The sequence below is a fragment of the Penicillium paradoxum genome (genome assembly GCF_028828445.1).
Source record: "Penicillium paradoxum strain IBT 22861 chromosome Unknown utg000002l_segment0_segment0, whole genome shotgun sequence".
NCBI classification, from domain to species: domain Eukaryota; kingdom Fungi; phylum Ascomycota; class Eurotiomycetes; order Eurotiales; family Aspergillaceae; genus Penicillium; species Penicillium paradoxum.
In genome coordinates this window covers 3,713,281-3,733,211 of record NW_026643180.1, presented here as the reverse complement: position 1 = coordinate 3,733,211, position 19,931 = coordinate 3,713,281, and the positions used below count along the sequence as shown (strand labels likewise).

Sequence of the window (19,931 nt, the reverse complement as noted above, 5' to 3'; positions counted from 1 at the left end):
CGGAAGGATGCTTGGGGATTGGAGGGAGATTACTGTTCATGTCCTTGTCTTTGCTTTGCTTTTCTGGTTTCGAAATTGGGTTTATGAAGTCGTCTTCTGTTAGATCCAATCTGAAATACACGTTTTGAATATCCATGGATGTGTCGTATAACTAGGTACTATAATGGATACGCTCGTATCATTATGACCCTATCTAGGTACCTAGGTAGGTAGCTGGACTGGGTAGGCCCTTAGTAAGGTCTCTTCGTCATAGCAATTTATGTATTCTGGTTTTTCGCCAGGTGAAACAAGGCATATTCAGGCAGAAATTGAGTGTACAAGCGGCTTCATCCGCCCCAGTCAGCTCAGGTGAAAGAAGCGACTATCTTGATTCAATCGGTTGCGTCTACATTTTGAGATCAGGTTCAAAGCAAAACCTGCTCTTCTCAATCAGATCCATTTAATTGGCCAGGAAGGGAGTAATGGAAGTTCTCGCCATGTCGGCTCAGAGGGGTTTGTCTGCTGACCACCAGCTTCACAAATCATTACTTGTCTTCCTTGTATTTCCATGGGCTCGTGAAAAATACGAATCCTCATGAATGGAACAACACAAACTTGAAACTTGAAAGGAACCCTGCGATGACCATGGAAGAACTTCCCCACATACGTCATAGGGACCGAGAACCATCTATATACTTACATATATCTTGAGAACCTTTCTTTTAACGAGTCGACTAGATATGCACTACAATATCCGCTGCCATGGCGTCACTTAATCATTTCGATGGCTCAAGCGATAGATCTAACCCAGTGTTAGAAACCGTGGACCCAGCAGACCTTAGAGAAAACAACAATTCCGTACCGGGCAGCAATAAAATCGAGCTAACACAGTCTGCTGCCTATGACGAACTGGGGTATAGCTATCCCACTTGGCGAAAATGGCAAATCCTCTGCGTGATGTTCTGCATCCAAATCTCAATCAACCTGAACGCAAGTCTCTACGCGAACGGCGTCACCGCGATTTCAGAAGAGCACAATGTTAGCAAGCAAGTTGCGAGAATCCCCCAACTCACTTTCCTTTGCGCATACGCCTTTGGATGTGAGCTGTGGGCTCCCTGGAGCGAGGAACTGGGACGGTGGCCCACTCAACAGCTCAGTCTCTTCCTCGTGAACATATGGCAGTTGCCGTGTGCTCTTGCGCCCAATTTCGCGACTTACGTCGTGGTGCGTCTGCTTGGGGGTTTGAGTACAGCTGGTGGCTCGGTGACATTGGGAGTCATTGCGGATATGTGGGAGCCCGACGATCAGGAATATGCCGTCGCATTTCTCATCCTATCTTCCGTTGGCGGCTCGGTCGTGGGCGCTGTCGTTGGTGGATTCGTTGAAGATCGGCATCCACTGGCTTGGATTTTCTGGGTTCAACTCCTCGCCGGCGGCTGTGTTCAGATCATGCATTTCTTCTTGGTACCGGAAACGCGGGCTACCATCATTCTCGATAAAGTAGCAAAGAAGAGACGTAAGGCTGGACCTGGTGAAGTCAATATATGGGGCCCACATGAGATACATGGCTATTCACTGTCGCCGCGGGACATGTGGAGAGTATGGAAACGCCCATTCGTCATGCTGTTTACCGAACCCATTGTCCTATGGCTTTCGCTGTTAAGTGGGTTCAGTGATTCATTGATTTTCACATTCCTTCAAGGATTTCAACCAGTCTTTCAACAGTGGGGCTTTGGCACGATTCAGATCAGTCTTTCGTTTTTACCGTTAGTGAAATTCCTGCTCCTATTTTGGATAAAGAATGCTAATGTCGTTAAATTGTCTAGACTGCTTATCGGATATTTTATTGCATACTTCTCATTTTTGCCATCCATCCATATGTTCAGGCAACGGCGACGCAAGAATGGCTCTGAATCCGTTCCTCCCGAAGCACGGCTGTGGTGGCTACTCTATGGTGAGCTTGGAATTCCAATCCACTAGATACCATCTCGGATGTTTTTAGCGATATGTTGCTAATGGATCTAGTCATCCCTACCCTCCCAATTGGCCTCTTCGGCTTTGCATGGACTACTCTGGGTCCACCTAATGTCCATTGGATTGCACCCATGATCTTTACTTTACTCATAGGAATTGCCAATGTCAGTCTATTCTACCGCGCAAGGAGAAACATATGCTAATGAGCCTTAGTATTCCATCTATCAAGCTTCCATTGACTACACCGTTGCTGCATACGGGGAATATGCAGCATCAGCTACAGGAGGCAATGACTTCGCACGCGACTTTCTTGCTGGAATCGCAGCGATCTATTCCACACCGATGTTCGAGAATATTGGTGACAAATATCCGTATGCGTATGCCTCCACGATTTTGGCCTGTATCTCGATTCTGGTGACTGCACCGATCTATTTCTTCTATCGCAAAGGTCCGGAGATTCGTGAGCGGTCACCGTTTGCAAAGGAAATGATGGAAAAGAATAGAGAGCGTCGGCTTTCTCGGCCGTCTGGGGGTGAAAAGGCGGGTCGTAGCACCGCTCATATTGAATAGAACGAGGAGGCCGAACGGAAGTCGAAAATAGTTCGAAACGACGTTCAAAGGATGGGTCGTGAATAGCCTTGTGGCCTTGGAAGTAAATTTCATGTACAGGATTGCGCTCAATTTGCAAGTGATTTAAAGGCCGAGATATCTATGATACTTATCTATGATACTGTAAGTGTGGGATGGAAGTCGTATATCATCTGGCGAAGAAGTCAGTGAGGGCTGAAGGCGACACAATATGGAGTGTATGATTTCATTATAGCAGCACCTATATGTAAATGAAGAGGGTGGGAGAGAAGAGGAGGGAGTAGTATCAAATAAAAATGCCTTGATCGCTCAGTCCAAGGGGTTCATAATATTTTGTATTGCGGTGATAGCTTCATTGTATTGGACTTGGGGACTTTGGGTACTTTGCTCAATAAGACACCTGTCATTGTAATTGAGGTATTTTAATTTCTGTCTGTTCAAAACGAGGCACCGATAAGGCATTTTAAGGCGTCCATTAGGCCAAAAAGTCGTTATGCTCCTTTGCAGTAGGGGGCTAGCGCGAAGACGGATACCTGAAATTCTTGGAATCTGACACATCCAAGGATAGTTCACTTCCTCGCCCTATCGACAGAGAGATCGGCCTGCGAGCTGAAGAACCAGAGCGTGTGAATTCATTTTCTGACAGGCGATATTAGCCGATACGATCCCAGCCCCGTATGGCGCGTATTCTCCCTCGTGTTGGGAGCGGATGCCGAGTCTCACACTCACAGCCTCACTCTTGTGGATTAGCTTTATGGGGCTCTAGAGCATGTGGGGTGGCCGCAGCTGAACCATGGTCACCGAATCTCAGAATGCACATGGCACTACTCTAAGGACACTGCATCTTTATTTGCATGTCGCGCTGGCGAGACTGTCTCCTGGGTACCTGCGTGATGGAACCAACGAAAGGGTAATTTCTCCGCCACTTCCCCCATCGATCCCCGAAGAGCTGACATCCCGCTTTTTAGCGCGACTCTCGATGATGACTGCCACAATGCTATTCGAAAATTCTTTGAAGAACTTTCGACCGACGAAATTGCTCTGTTTGAGGCTACGACCAAATCGCAGCAGTTGATCGATGATCTCCAAGATGTCGACAATAAACATAAGTCGGAGATTTCGCGGAAGATCGCCCCCAAGCTTAAAACTTTCGTTGCGGGCGTTGAACAATTCGGTGGCGCCTTGGACGTTATCGCAGGCTCTGTGTCGCTGATGAGTCCGATTTGGGGTTCTGTGCGTGTTGTTCTCCAGGTCAGTATCCTACTCGAATATACCTCTTCCAATAAAATGTCAATTCGTCTCTAATCAACTCCCTATGTGTTATTTTGGACAGGTCGCGGGCGAATATAGCGAATACTTCGACAAGATCTCGGACATGTTCGAGGAAATTGGCTACATTCTTTCCTGTCTACGTCGTTATCCGCGCCTTTACCCCGACAATGAGATTCTTCGCAATTCCATGGTAGAGATATTCCATTTGATCTTTCAGTTTTGTTCCAGAGCTCGAGATGTCTTCCACCAGGGGAAGAAATACCAGCGAGGCATCAGGGCGCTGAACCCGGTCGGCCTACATGCAGCGTGGAAACTCCTCTGGAAGCCGTTCAAAATCCAATTTGGCGATATCGTCGATAAGATTAGATCCTCCATGGTCGAAATTGATCATGAAGTCGATCTTGCCGAGAAGGAACTTGCGAGCAAGGAGAGAGTCAAGGCCGAAGATGAGCGAAAGCTGCAAACATCTCGCTGGGACGCATCGGAGTCCCATCAAAAGTCTGTCGCCCAGTTCATCGACCAGCAGCGAATTGAAGCAGTGAACCAGTGGCTCTCACCCGTCAACGCGGCTTCTAATCACAATTCAGCCACAAAGTTGCGGCACCAAGGTACCGGTAACTGGTTCTTGGATGGTGCGAAATTTCAGGAATGGGTCTCGTCTGAGAATGCTTTCTTGTGGCTACATGCGATACCCGGTGCAGGAAAAACAATTCTTGCGTCGACTGTCATCGAATGGTTGCGGGAGTATAAGCAGAGCAATTCCATCGCACTAGCCTATTTCTATTGCGACTATAAGGACCAACAGAAACAATCGCCAACCCGGATCATCAGCACTCTATTGTCGATGCTTGCATCACGAAATGACGCTGTCTTTGACAGGATCCGAACATTCTTCGAACAACGATACAAAGAAAATCCGGCGTATAGTCCGGAGTTTGATGAGCTCTTAAACAATTTCAGTCACTTCATGGCTGATAGTTTCGAGGAGATATACATCGTTATTGATGCCCTGGATGAAAGTGAAGATAGAGAATGTCTAGCATATGCCCTGAAAAGGATATCCGAGACTTCCCAATGCTCGAAGATCTTCGTCACCAGTCGCCATGAGATTGACATTGCCCGCACATACGAGGGTTTATGCGTCGCGACTATCGAAGCGAAAGACGTTGCTGATGATATTGATTCATACGTGAAGGCCGAGCTAGCAGCTAAGATCAAAGCCCGGAAGCTGAAACTACGCGATCCTAATTTGGCGGGGGTCATCTGTGATACTTTGATTGAAGGAGCCCATGGTATGTTTCAATGGGTAAAATGCCAGATGGATCAGTTATGCAAATTGCGAAACGACAAAGCGGTGCGAAATGCCTTGAGCGACCTCCCGAAGACCTTGCATGACACGTACATCCGTATTCTCCAGAAGTTGGAAACCGAACATGCCGAAGATGTGGAGATCGTGCAACGGCTGCTGAAATGGTTGGTTAGAGGTGTTCGAAACCTCACTCTGGCCGAGCTGGCGGAGTGTGTGAGCATTGATTTAAGCAATTCGGAGCAATCGTTTGATTTCGATGCGGTTTTCACGGACGCTGAAGATGTGGTCGAGCTTTGTGGAAGCCTGGTCACGCTCTCGTCTGATGGACATGTCGCTTTGGCACATTATACAGTCAAAGAGTTCCTCGTATCGGAATTTATCAAATCATCGATGCCTCAGTTCTGGGTTGGGAATGGTGATATCCATGCTGAACTAGCCAGTATTTGTCTGACTTATTTGACATACGATGACTTTGCGGGAACTGAGACAAAGTCTGGAGAAGATTTGTTGCATGAATTCGACGAATACAAGTTCCTCCCATATGCTGTTCAAGCATGGGGTACACATGCTCACTTGAGCGGGAGTTTGGAACAAATTTCCGAAGGAGCTTCTGACGAACTTTTTGACCTGGTCATGCGATTGCTTGAATCGAATGCTACTGTTGGCGGCAATTACGACACATGGTATCGCATGTTCTTCTATCTACGAAAGATCACAGGCGAACGATTCAAATCTTCCAGTGATTCTCCTCTCTACTTTGCAAGTTTGTTCGGTTTGCCAAGGGTGGTCTCGGCTTTGCTCAGTGAGGATCCAAACAGTGAAACGGATGAGCCATTAAAAGCGAGTGCGGGTGCCGGGCATGACTCCGTCATCAAGGTCTTTTTGGATTTATGTGAATCGGTAGGCCCAAAGACTCTCGAACGATGTCTCTACCTCGGCGCGAGTCAGGGGCATGAGAGGGTGGTAAGCACTCTACTAGAGATAGGAACAAACGCGAATACTCGATCCGGGAGAAATGGCACCCCTCTCCAAGTCGCTACTCTCGATGGCCGTCATCGGGTAGTTTCCCTTCTCCTTGCTCATGGTGCGGACTTCAACATTTCCTGTCAGCGATATGGCGTTCCTCTTGCCGCTGCTGGTGAAAAGGGACATATTCAGACATTCCAAGTTCTTCTGGACCACGGTGCGAACGTGAACGGCCGTGGAGGGTGGTATGCATATCCTCTGGTGTCCGCAATTGTTGGCAAAAACATGAACATTGTGGAAATGCTTATTAAGAAGGGAGCGAATGTCAATGCCCTTGGGGGTCGACACGGATGTGCATTGATGGCAGCTTCCTCTATGGGCCTCCTTGACCTGATGCGCTTTCTAATCTCGCATGGAGCTAGGGTCAACGACGAGAATGATAAGGGAACCGACAGTCTATATGCTGCGTGCATGGCTGGAAATATGGATTCCGTAAAGGTTCTCCTTGAATTTGGGGCTGATGTTAATGCAAAGGGGGGAAACATCGCAATGCATTAAATGCAGCCAGCGCCGGAGGTCACCTCAGCATTGTACAATGCCTACTTGATGCGGGTGCCGATGTCGAATTCTTCGATGAGCATTATGGAAATAGTGTTCAGATGGCTGCTTCTGCAGGATACTCCGATATAGTACGTCTATTGGCGGATGCGGGAGTAGATGTCAATGCTCCTAGCGCAGATCGAGGAACGGCGCTTGTTTCAGCTGCGCAAAATGGCCATGCGGAAACTATTCGGCTTCTCTTTGAGTTGGGGGTTCCCGATGGGGATACCTACGAGATGAGCAATGCAATCATGGTCGCTGCAAGTAGGGGTCACATGGAGGTCGTTAAAGTTTTGGTTGAAATGGGTGCGGCCACAGATGACTGCAGTACCATGTCCACATATCCTAATTGCACACCTCTGGAGGTTGCCGCCGTAAAGGGACATCTGGATATGGTTAACCTGTTACTTGAGTTGGGTGCAGACGTGAACTTCACGAATGACCAGCAGTACGGAACTCCCCTCATTGCAGCGTGCTGTGGGCGCGAGTCAAGCATTGCGATCGCAGAGCTTTTGCTTGAAACTGGGGCAGATGTCAATGCGATGGTAAGTGCTAGTGAGGGCTGCTGCGCACTTGTCGGTGCTTTGAAATCTGAAGACTACGAGCTTTGTGTGTCTCTCCTCAATCGTGGTGCGGATGTGAACGTTGCTTTCAAGTCATTTAGTACGCCTCTTATGGCTGCAGTGACCTTCGATTCTGAGCTCCTCGTGGAGCTGCTTCTCGATCATGGAGCTGATATAAATCTCACCGTTGAGCCGTCCGATGATGAGAACGATGATGGTTGCCTTACAGCTCTCCACACTGCAGCCTATTACGGATGCATAGGACTGGTCCAAAAGTTGGTCGAAAGAGGCGCTAATCTTTCGGTGGATATTGAAGACGCCAAGTTCACGACTGCACTGCAGGTCGCGTCTTTCCAGGGCCATGTGGACCAAATTCAACTTTTGATTGATGCAGGAAGTGATGTCAACGAGATCGGAGGCTCATACGGCACAGCTCTACAGGCTGCTGCATTCAACGGTCACCTTGAAGCAGCAGAAGCCCTCATCAAGGCGGGTGCTGATGTCAATATTTGTTACATCGGAGACAATGGAAGCCCATTGATGGCGGCGATTGAAGAGAATGTGGACCTCCAGGTAATTCAACTACTCATCGAACAAGGAGCAGATGTCAACTTGCCCGTTGGTGGAGACTTCGAATATCCGCTCACAGCGGCCTCTTGGCACGGTGCTACGGATACTATCCAAACCTTGATTGAAGCCGGTGCGGACTTGAACAACAAAGGAGGCAAATACGCAACGGCTCTTCAAGCAGCAGCTTCAAAAGGCGAAGAGGATGCTTGTACCATTTTGCTCGAGCACCAAGCGGACCCTAATATTGTTGGCGGTATTCACGGGACAGCCCTGCAGGCTGCGTACTCTTCAGGATATTACAATATCATATGGGCACTTTTCGACGCTGGTGCATCCGTCAGCCTGGGGGGTGGCGAGCATGGAACGGCTTTGGGCGCTGCGCTTGCTGGGGCTTGTCAGACTTTAGTTTCGGCACTCCTTCGGCACCACGGCGCCGACCCAAATGCCCCAATCCGCCGTTACGGAACTGCAATTCAGAAATGCATCTCATGCCGGTCAGATAGTGCATTATCCATCTTGATTGATGTGGGGGCAGATGTAAACGCCCGGGGTGGTGTGTACGGAAACGCGCTTGTATGTGCTGCTGCGTGGGGAGAAAAGGACACGGTCTTGACCTTGTTGGATGCCGGCGCTGATCCCAACCTTGACGGTAATAACCGCTATCCTACGGCGGCTTACGGGGCAGTCGAGAGGGGAGACTTGTCTATCCTCCGGCTACTCGTTGAGAGGGGGCTGATGTCAGTGCTTCAAATGGTGCTGCCGACTCACTCGTGGAACGCGCCGCACGCAAGGGCAATTTCTCGATCTTTTCCTACTTACTCAAGCAAGGCGCCGACCTGAAACCTACCGGTAAGGGAAAATATCACGATGCATTGCAGGCTGCTAGTATTGGGGGAAGCAAAGCGATTGTCAAAGCTATTCTTCGTCACGGTTTTGACGTTCACACTACTGGAGGAAGATTTGGCAATCCGTTAACGGCCGCTGTTCTGTCTGGAAACCTTGAGATTGCAGAGCTTCTTTTGAAGAAAGGAATCAACCCCAATGCATCAGGTGGCATTTATTCCGGTGCCTTGCAGGCGGCAGCTGCCATCGGTTCCATTGCTGGCGTTCTTCTCCTGCTCCGAAATGGTGCCAACATTCACAAGACTGGAGGAAAATACTTCACAGTTCTCCAGGCAGCCTCCGTCTCTGGAAACCATGATCTCCTTCAGCTTCTTCTTGAACGAGGTGCTGAGGTTAATGTCTTTGGTGGCCATTACCATTCGGCTCTGCATGCAGCGGCATTAAGCAGCTGGCCCGGTGCATGTGAACTCCTGATGAAGTGTGGAGCGCAGTGGAGCTTGGTGGATGATATACATCATTCAGCCCAGTGGAGAACAGACAATGCTCGTAAAATTCTACAAGAATGTCGAGAGCGGCAAGGTCGTGGATGGCCAGAGGAAGATTCAGAGAGCGAATCCTCGGGTGAAGAATGTGACATCGATGATTTAGATCTGGATGGTTCGAGTAATGAAACAGATGAGGAGCTGGACGATGAGGATATGATTTTGAAGTTAAATGTTGAGGCTATTCCTTTCTTCGACTTACCTTATCGTCCCTCCGAGACTTCCTCGGTGGGTGACGGAGGTGAGCATTCAGATCAGGATGCTGGATCTGACAGTGGTATCCCTTGCTCTGAACCTATGGGACAGGAGACAGAGTTTTCTTTGCAAAGGACCAATACCGAGAGTTGGTCTGCATTGGAATGGGTGCAAGTCGAACGTGCATCGGATGGTGGGTTGAAATAGAGCCTTCAGATTTTCAAAGGACAGAAGTATATACATCGCGATTCATTGCCGAAATCAAGCCTCCCTATCGTCGGACTTTTTTTAGATACATTCACACCGTGTCTTCACCTCTTGCGTGTACTAGTGGGGCTACAAAGGCTATATCAAAATATATAGTACAGAAATCTCGCATCTGATCATCTTCAACAGCCATTGATGGTGGTCCTTTTCTCCAGATATCTGAAACCTTGCGAGCAGAGATGTCGATTAGATATGCTCCCCTTCGCAATTCGATCATACCTGTGATGTAGGTATTTATGTTGCCTTTGACTCTACCATAGTCCTTCTCCCAGCATTCATCGATGAGTGCAGCGAAGGCTTCATATTGAACCATCAATGCACATATCATGGCGATTTCGAAGTCATCACGCCGAGGAGCGGGGGTTGAGTCATTCATCTCTCGGCGTGAACAGATACCTTTTCTTCATTTATGTATTCATTGCTCCCAGTGAGATGTGAAAATACTCAAGGCGTTTCTTTTTTCCCCTCCCGCTTGTGAGTGTGATCGGTTCAACGTGTGAATTAGACATGTTTTCGTGGTGTACTTCATAGACTGACAATTTTACAAAATGCAGCTTTTCTAAAGGACACTCTCCTCTTTTACAAGTAGACTAACCCAGCTCCTAATTGCTGCCTCCATTATGCATGTAATCTCCCGAAACAGACCAATTTTGGAGTTTGTGCAGAACAGTCCTCGCGGCGTCCCCGAGATTGCCCCGTGTGTCCTCGAGGGCTGTCCACCTGAAAGCTAAGGCCACAAGCCGGCAGTGCAAACAAAACAAAAGCGTAGTCCGCTTTTTTTCTCTACAGTTGCATCTCGCATCTCGCCTTTCTTCGCCAACTTCCACCCGCGAGGGTTTCTATCCCTGCGTCATTGGGATCGCTAGGTCTATATGATCTACACCCCATACACAATCCCCACGTCCCTTAGGCTGGAGAATTCCTAACTTTGCCTTTTGCAATGCTTGCTAGCCTGAGCTGAATGAGTTCGTCTTCCACAATGGCTGATTTATTCCCCAACTGGCTTTATATTGGTCTGCACTGAGGTCCTACAACGGACCGATAATCAATTCATATTCAATGCAAATCAACAATACTCCGTCCCACAACCCATCACTTTTTTAATCCAATGACAACCAAGTTACGCGGACTCTCACTATATTCAAACACAGGCTCAACCCAGCATTCTTTGACAGTGTCCTGTTCACGCAGAAATTGCCACCGATCCACAACAATGATAGACTCGACAAGCTGAGCACTGAATGCCATTAAGCTCCACACAACACTCATATGTTTCCTCGCAGGAAGATACTGAGTCTCGTAGCCCTGGATTTCCTCATCAGTCAGCGTAGCAATATGCTTTTGCACCTGGGAACCATGTGTCGGATCGCGAGTCATCTTAATTGTCGCAGCGCGAACATATGCAGTAAAAGACTTGAAGGCAGCTTTGGGCAATGCTCCGAGGATGACAGAGTTGGCGTTTGCTTCTAAGTGAGTTCCGTCAGAGCCGGCATCCTCTGGCGTCGCGGGTTTTTGAAGAATATTTCGATCAACGAGAATACGCTGGAGAAGGGCTCGGAAGAAGTGACGAGTAAAGGACACTTCGCTGTCTTTGGGTCCCCAATTGTATGGAGCTTGCACAGCCAGTGCACGGGCTGTGATGTTAAGCTTCATTCCTGTCGTGGCTCCGGGACTTCGGTAATTCTCGTAGTATTTAGACATAGGGAACCCATGTGGATCGTATGATGTTCCAGTCTCTTGGAGGCGAGGATGGAGGGATTGAAGAATAGGGAGATCATGTGTGTTTGGACCGAGACGTTCGGTCAACAGATTGTAGCAACAACCGATCATAGCGACAGCGACAATCGAAGGATTTAAAATCAGGGATCGGAGACCATGGTGAACAAGGTTTCCACAAGAGTGAAGGGAAACGACCATCAATCTAGGATCGCGCTGTTCTTTCCCTTCCTCGTCGGAGGGGTCCGCGGAGGATGGATGAATGATGTGATCGATGATGGGCTCTAAGTGGCCATCCTGGATTTCATGCTCCACATAGCTAAGAGTACCCCGGCTATGGATCTCTGGCTCAGGTAGCTTTTCCTGTGATATCGTTTTGGATGGTGATGCAAGTAACGCCTCAGATTCAAGGCTGATGTCTCCCAGCATCTCGGCAATAGGGACATCTGAGACCTGCGAGCCCACCATCGTCGGTTGGTAGGTATCCGTTGTTTCGGAAACGGGCACTCCCGGAGTTCCGTTGCGTTTTTCCTTCTGGGAATATTGAGCTTTGGGGTTCTTTGCCAACTTTGCTCGAACATCCATGCTCTTAGCACCGCTGATGTACTGGTGCTTGCGCTCAATTGCGATGATATGCTTGTAGTACGGTGAGCTGGCAAGTGTCCGTCCCAGATAGTTCTGACCAGACCCAAAATCCACGATATGAGTCACCGGCTCACCTCGACGCTTATTGACAGTCTCGGATAGAGATGCGACGTATTGAGAAAGGCATTGGACCTCGTGTACTTTCTTTCGGTTCATGTGCATAGCAACTTGCTTTGGTAATTCAATCCTTTCCGAGGATGATGTGCACATTTCGCGTTGAAGTGTCAGTTCTCGCACGTTGGAAATATATTCCAACAGGCTCTGTGGAGGAAATGCTCCTCCATTCCAAGTACGGCTGCCTTGATCTACGGAAGGCTCGCCGGCGCCTCGCAAGTGCTCAATATCCTCTCGTAGCAGAAGCCGGATGATATCTTGCACATCATGCTGTTCGAAGAATGATATCCAATCTTTTGGCAGGATTGTTGTATATAGGTCGGGTTCACGGGTGAGAAAATCGACCATATGCACGCCACCGCATAAATTCATAAAAAGCACCGACGTCGTGGAGAAGCAGAGGAGGGCCTCGATGTAGGCATCATGGTCCTTCCACGCCCCAGAGATGGGTAGGGGACGATTGAAAGTCATGTGGGCCAGTGATAGCCAATTCTCACACCAAAATCCCTATGAGAATTCTTCATCGGGGGAAGTCGTTGGTGTCAGCAAATGCGACCCACCCTCGCAGTGGCGTCGATCTTCCTGCCAACCAGCAAGCTTGTAAGTCACCCCGAAGTGGGTCGTCGCGAGAGATGCCAACGTGAAACAACTAGAGAAGGTATACATAACAACTGTTGAAGAATGAAGTTGTGATAACATGATAACTTCAACTTTGGATTTGCCGTAAATAGAGCAACAAAATCAAACTGACGATCGGAAGAATAATTCTGCCCGGGAAAGGTATATAGCGCTCAGGGGTAAGTTCTAATTAAAATCGAATGTATTGAATGCAGATGGATTTCAGCTGAGAGAAAACTGAATTACTTGTATAGGTACAGTCGATTCGTTCTCGGTGGCCATGGTGCCATAAATCAAAAGCGATCGCATCATGGTGCCCGTAGCCAAAAATCTGATGGCCATAGTGATTCTCACGAAGAATTAGGGCCATTTTGTCTTTGGAAGGATCGAAGCCTTGATCAGCCACAGCACAGGGGCCCAGCTCAATCAGAGGGTTTGGAGGGAAGCAACTCGACTCAAGAAAGAGACGCCTTTTGTTAAGACAGTGGTCGCTGCCTTGGTGCCTCAGGTATCACCCTCGCAAGTGTAGATGGTCGGGAGTTCCGTCTCCCCTCCCAATACAACTCTCTCTCTTCTCCCTGAGTTCCACATCTGCGGGTCTCATCACCTTGTTCATGTTTGAGAAGCTACAGAGCGGTCGCCCGGCCGGGCGCTAGGTGACCTCAGGAGGGGCCCTTCGCGAGTTGGTTGGTTGACTCGTTGGCCCCCGGGTCCACCTGGGCACTTCAAGGTGCTCCTGAATAACCCCGAAACGCCGTTGGCTGCGCAGAGTAGGCCAACTGTTTAAAGCTTGGCTCATCACCCACTTTTATCGACTATAGAGTACGGAGTATCCATTCAATATTTAGCCTATCGGCAATCCACCTACTTCCTATACAACCAAGATCATGCCGTCCTCTATTTTTGATGAACTCCCTGTCGAATTGATGCAAGCAATTGCATGTCGCTTGGCGACACAAGATCTGCACTCGTTCCGATTGTCCTGTAAAAGGATCTATGAGAACACTCGGTACACCTTTCGCTGTCACTTCTTCCAAACATTACAAATAAACCTATCCTTGGCCAGTCTCGAAAGGCTGATGCTCATATCAATGGATTCAAAGATAGCACCGCATGTCCAGACTCTGGTCGTCAAATATGTTGACGAGCCAAATGACAAACTTGGACAGGGTGTGTTATGGAAAAGACATTCCTCCGGTTATTTGCTACCAGAGGCAGGTGTTCACCAATGGACCGAGGTTTTGCGCCGCCTAGTGAATTGTACGTCATTTCACCTGATACGGCAGGGCTGGTCTGATAAAGAGACATGTCTTAACCACTTCACATCGACCGATATCATAACGGTTATTCTCAATGGTATCATTGACGCTCATATCCCCGTCCGAGAGTTTCTCGTGGATTTCATACCTCCAACGCTCGGGGGAGTCAACGAAATTGATTTGAGACGTGTCAATGGGTCCGATCTTTGGAAGCCAGAGTTTATCACTGCTTGGGCTAACTTGAGAACCCTCTTATTGAATTTCACAATGACTCAATCTAATATCATGGACTGGATCGATCCAATAGTCCGGCATGCATCGGGTCTTCGGAAATTGATAATTAAGTTCGACCATGGACTTGCAGCACATGCAGTTATCGAGCACCTCTCCTCTCTCGAAACGCCTTGGCAGCTTCAAGAACTCACCCTAAAAGCCATATCAAGACCAAAACCGAGTGAAGAAACCTTAAGCAAGTTGCTATGCAATTATCGCCAAAGCCTGCGTGTCCTTGATTTACACATGGTAGATTTGGATGGCCCTAGCTGGAAATCGATATTTCGATCTCTAAGCGAGTTTCCTTTGCTCGAAAGCTTCTCACTCCGCTGCCTTCGAGAAGGCCACGGCCTTGTCCATTTTCCAGTTGCCTCCGAGAGCCCAGAGTTTACGTTCCGTGCTCGGAAGCTAAGATCTCGAACCATCAATATTGATGTCAGCTATCGGGGACCAAGTATGAAGGACACTATTCAGAAACTTATTGAGTCGATGGAAGTTCATTATCCCAAGCGATTATGGCAGTCCTCGAATAATGCTTGATCCATCTAAGGAGACATTTTCAGGGGGAAGGCTTTTTGGGGCTCGGATTGAATACTTTGAAGTTTGCTGAGACAACCTCACGTGGAGAAAGGCACCTATGTCTCTATTGAGGGAGGCACTGTGGGCCTTTCCAACCTGTTAAATGAATGCTTTGATCTCGGAGGAGTCCTTCATAATCCGAGAGGCCTTTTTTCTCGTTTCAGAGTCAAAGCTAGGGAATTTCCGAGGGTGTTTAGACTTTGGCCACAATTCTCCCATAGAAAGCAACTTCGGTTCGGTCATCTTCGAAGCCGAGTGAAGAGAGGACAAGTTGTGAGGAGTGGTGTGATAAAGCCCCAGTTCCAATGCACATTTCTTCCGTTCTAAGTAGTTTTGGGGCACATTGGGTTTCGGTGGGCCGCTGGGGCCTTGGAGATAAACGAAATTTATAATATATAGAGCTTCTTGAGAGATTTATGGCGAACCTGTGATACGAGAAAATCCGAAAGAAGATCAAAATTAATTGCTTCTAGATTTTTCCCACCTTGCTACTACGCTCCTTCCCCGAAGTCCAGTGTGTATATTTTCCAAATGGCAGGTCCATTCCTACGCCCCTAAATTGACTATAGATAAGATTCATAAAATTAAGATTCATAAAATTTGATGAGATTGTAGATTAATAGAAAGATGCACTTACTTCTATCCATGTGAGATATGTATATTTGCACATTGTAATCTGTCACCTGTCAAACCCCTGTATTAGGATAGATTAGGGCTACCTAGGCATGTGAAATTTGGAACCTTTCCATGGATGATAAGCAAGGGACTAAACTTTCAAACATGGAAGAGTCATTGACAGGTAATAATTACGACAGGCTGATTCCAAGGTGGAGAACTACAGCCATAGACATATGTCCGTATTCTTGCCTCACACTACAACGAACACCATGGCCATTCTATCAGATAAGCAACCTCTCGCTAAGGGCGGCCATGCCCGAATGCCAGACAGGCTCCCCTCTTCGTTTGTTTCGTCAACGGTACCCTGTGTATTTGACAATACCATCATTCTTGCGGCAACCCACCCCACAGTCTCGACCGCGGATCCATCAGACGATGGGCGGTTCATTTCAGATTTCTATGCCTTTAACTATCTGTTGAAAGGCTTGGGCATGCATCAGACATGGATAACCGCAGCTGATCCAAGGAATTTAGTGGAGAAGTATGGGGCATACCTTCATGGCAACCCATTTGAGGATCGAAAGGTCTGCCTCGATAAAAGCATGCTTGACCAACAGCAAATCACCCCAGTCACGATAGTTCGCTCGGGTGAAATGATAGATCGGGTTCTTTCAGAGGCGAAACGGGCGTCAGAATTAGCGAAACGACATGAGGCACCACTTCTACTACTCTTCTTCTGCCATGGGCTACCCAATCATCACTTATTGTTGAATGATGGAAACAGCCATAAGAGTCTCAGCATAGCCAATCTCAAGAGCGTGCTTGAGCCAGGTGTGCGTGTGACTCTTCTAAGCACCGCTTGCTATTCCGGGGGATGGATCACCACCCCCGAGCTCAACCACCCCGCCATGACAGCTGCTGGCGGGGAAGACAACCTATACGACGGAACTTCGAATGCCTGGGGGGTATCCCATAGCATTGGGCGGAGTTGCGGGTCTGTTTTTGTAAGCACCCTGTTGGAGACCTTGTCTAGTGCGACGAGTCCTCTTCTCGAAGAACCCGGTCTGGAAACAAGCCTATCAGACCCACAGCAAAGTCTTCAACCAGATAACCCCAATAACTCGCAGATTTTGAGCTATAATTCATTTTGCGATTCTGTTTGGAGTACATGCGAAGATCGCAAAACACGGCTCTGGAGATTCCAGAACTTCAAGTTTAGTGCCCAGGATGATGCTTGGGAGTACTCGTGGACAGGGAGAACAGGAATCCCATTGTCCCACTTTTGGAACCGGTGGAATGGACTCAAGTCCTACGCACATCAAGATCCGAACAAAACTGCATCGGGAAGCCAGGCTATTGATAGAATGACTGACCATATGGCCCATAGAAGACTAAAAGGAACGGCGAGAACTTTCCACCAAACCTGTCCCGGTGATTGGGATCGTGGTAAGGAGGTGGGCTTTGGAGGCACACTCCGTGGATTCTACGAGCGTGACTTGTTCCAGGAAAAAGCACCGATGTTTGAAGCGGCGATACGCTTTAGGTGGGAGGCAGCCCTTCTCGCAGACTACATCCTCGAGTTGTTTGACCTTCCTGCTCCTAGTAAGAAGATTTGCATCATGTGGCACCGGTTTTTGTGGATTGAACATCAACTGGAGACAATTCCAAGGCCCGACTTGGAGGCACGTTGGCAGAAAATGTACAACTCGCTTTCTGGTCATTTTGAGACTCCTTGCTTGAGAGAGCAGGGCCTACCTTTCTACCGACCACTGCATTATTTGGTCGCGGCCCTTGTGGAAGCTGATAAACCAGAGCATGAGACAAGTGCTATAATTTCCGCCATTGGGGAATTCATGGCCACAGTTCGAATGTTTCACCAGCAACGTCTATGTGAGGACCAAGAAGTTCGTGGTAGAGGCCGCGAGTGGCTAGAATCCATCGGTCGACAGGCTCGCAAGTCCCTCTCGCCGCGTGAAAGGACACGCCACTCAACATCCGTCTCTTGCTAAGTTTTCCCAGGAAAGGTTGACGCGCTCTCTTGTTACCCTTGCTATTGAAGAGCCCAGCAGAAGGCCACAGAAGCGAATTGGACAGAGGAAGAACATCACATTATCATTATTGTTCGCTGGGCTCTATGGATTTGTATTTTAGCCCACTGGTATAGGATATCAGTAAACCCAATTGAGTCACTTAACTGCGGTGACTGAGCAAGAATTAGCTGACGCGAATCAATTTGTAGTTACGCTACATAGGGATTATCATTCCTAAAAAGGTATAGGGCTGTGAAGAGATGACCGGACTATGGAAGGATGAGTTGAACTAGAAATATTGTATTTCGTCTAGAGAGAGAGAGAAGGGAAGAAAGACTATCCAGGAGAGAAACTTCTTATAGCAAGGTGAGAAAAGAGGAGTCACGTAACTCCAAACAAGATGGTGAGGGGTGACCATGAGACTCATCAGTATATGCACGGGTGAATACATGTAGGTATAGGTTGTAGAGACACGTATGTTAAGTAGAGTCTAGCTTTGCATGGGCTGATATTTCACTAAATTGAACATCTAACATAGTCATCCGATATGGTGTAGTGGCTAACATCGCCGTCTCTCACACGGCAGCCGGGGGTTCGATTCCCCCTATCGGAGTTTCTTTTTGCCGGTACAAAAGTACCATTGAAAAAGCCCTAATTACTCACGCCTTGGCATCAAAATTATCTTTTGATTAATTTTTTTAATGAAAGCTGTAGGGCGATTTACTTTAGTAAATTAGGAGGATCAAAGTCGCACGTTTAGTGGAGTGTGACTCTCAATGATGGAACATCCCGCCCTCATGTCAGCTGCATCTTAACTTCGGATATGGAGCACCTTCGCGAGGAAGAAGGTAAGCAGATCTACCATCTTCTCTTACCAAATCACTCTCCTTGCCTTAGAGGGCTCTATTGATATCGGAGAGGAGACCAGAGTCGATATCATCGGGCTGGTATGGGAGGCGCTCCACCTCCCCAAGTCCCAGTGTCTGTTTTTTGAACGTAGGGGAGGTCACCTAACTGAGCAGCTCAGCTAATGGGTTGTCACATAGGATCGTTAGGAAGAGGAAGCTATGTGGATAAACGATGGAAAAATGCTAGAGGCAAAGAAATAATGAATATATATAAGTAGCGTGTTTTACACGCGAGCCACGTACCTAGCTAGACCAACCACGGGTTTACAGGGGGTAGTTTGCCGTCTATAAAGCTGAGCAGATCTATGTGTTAGCTCACTGATCATATTCATGGCCAAGGCAAAGGCGAGACAAAACTTCTCTTATTGTCATTCCGAGGTATCTATGTAGTGAGTAGTTGCTCTATCAAGTAGGGCGCTGCCTGTTTATGGCATCTATCTGGCTACCAGAAATCACTTATCTCGCGATTATGATGAATTGATCCTATACGTCATTGTCACAGAGATGTAACGGTGTATACCGCTCAGGAATTGATTTTAATCAATGTCGAATTTGCTGCCCCAATAAGCATTTGTTGGACCACTCTCGACATCGTCCATTGCTGTATTGTAAATGATCTTTATTTTAAGTCGAACACGCGAGAAGCAACAATCATTCCGTGTCACTGACTGGTCGATACTAACCGTGACATATCGATAGAATTGACATCTAGCTAACCATACTCCGTAGAGAAACCAAAGATATATATCGTCAGCAATTGTCACAATCCCCAGGCAAACCAAGAAGATCTTTCGCACACTCTAGAGCGCCCAGTGCAGCATGATTATAGGCTACCTATAAGTTTGCAATATTGATTCGTGTAAACCGTGTAATAACCTCTGAAGAGTGTATGGCGGTTGCGCCTGCTTACGCAGAAGTCAACTATGAGCCGGCTGATTGATATCCGTGGCGGTAAGCCTACCAGTCGATGTCTGCTGGTCGGTGTCGTGGTACAAAGGAAAAGGCGGTCTCATCTTGAGCGCACAGGTCGGAGTTGAGGAAGATAGGGCCAGACGAGGGAGAGCAACGCAGATTGCATTCACACGATCGCAGTATAGCCGATGAGTCATATCGAGGGACAAGGGGTGGCGGAGCTTAGGAGCTCGGTGATCTAGGATTCTAGATCAATAGCATGTAGATAACGGACGAAGACGGGGACAAAGGAAAAGTGTGCGAGCCAAAAAAAAAATGCGAAAAAATAATGAAAGGGCTACAGGAGGGATTATATAGAACCGAGGAATTATATAGAATCACGCATGGGAACAAATCTCTCGAGATTAATACATGTGCACGGTGGTGATACAGATTATAAGAGAAATGCCATAACTGTTAGTAGGAGGAAATAACTACATACAGGTGGCTACAAACATAAAGCCCATCTGGGCATATATACCTGGTTAGGCGGGGGCCTAATTTGAACAGGCTTATGTTTCACTAAATTGAACACTTTTCATCCAATATCCG

The 19,931-nt window shown here is 47.8% G+C and overlaps 5 protein-coding genes across 5 annotated transcripts; 4 read left to right on the top strand and 1 right to left on the bottom strand.

Annotated features, from left to right (window-relative positions):
• Positions 1-741: 741 nt before the first annotated feature.
• On the top strand, positions 742-2,523 carry N7457_001340 (uncharacterized protein; the record flags this gene model as incomplete). Its single annotated transcript, XM_057172386.1, has 4 exons — positions 742-1,745; positions 1,806-1,933; positions 2,005-2,117; positions 2,167-2,523. 4 exons carry the CDS (start codon positions 742-744, stop codon positions 2,521-2,523), a joined length of 1,602 nt encoding a protein of 533 aa, XP_057036289.1.
• A 911-nt stretch (positions 2,524-3,434) lies between these two features.
• Positions 3,435-6,646, top strand: N7457_001339 (uncharacterized protein; the record flags this gene model as incomplete). Its single annotated transcript, XM_057172385.1, has 3 exons — positions 3,435-3,451; positions 3,510-3,792; positions 3,875-6,646. 3 exons carry the CDS (start codon positions 3,435-3,437, stop codon positions 6,644-6,646), a joined length of 3,072 nt encoding a protein of 1,023 aa, XP_057036288.1.
• A 101-nt stretch (positions 6,647-6,747) lies between these two features.
• On the top strand, positions 6,748-9,608 carry N7457_001338 (ankyrin repeat domain-containing protein; the record flags this gene model as incomplete). Its single annotated transcript, XM_057172384.1, has 2 exons — positions 6,748-8,522; positions 8,564-9,608. The coding sequence occupies 2 exons, from the start codon at positions 6,748-6,750 to the stop codon at positions 9,606-9,608; spliced, it is 2,820 nt and encodes a 939-aa protein (XP_057036287.1).
• Positions 9,609-10,760: 1,152 nt separating this feature from the next.
• N7457_001337 (uncharacterized protein) lies at positions 10,761-12,614 on the bottom strand (the record flags this gene model as incomplete). The annotated part of the gene is made up of 1 exon (XM_057172383.1): positions 10,761-12,614. The coding sequence occupies one exon, from the start codon at positions 12,612-12,614 to the stop codon at positions 10,761-10,763; it is 1,854 nt and encodes a 617-aa protein (XP_057036286.1).
• Positions 12,615-15,759: 3,145 nt separating this feature from the next.
• On the top strand, positions 15,760-17,499 carry N7457_001336 (uncharacterized protein; the record flags this gene model as incomplete). The annotated part of the gene is made up of 1 exon (XM_057172382.1): positions 15,760-17,499. One exon carries the CDS (start codon positions 15,760-15,762, stop codon positions 17,497-17,499), a length of 1,740 nt encoding a protein of 579 aa, XP_057036285.1.
• Positions 17,500-19,931: the final 2,432 nt, after the last annotated feature.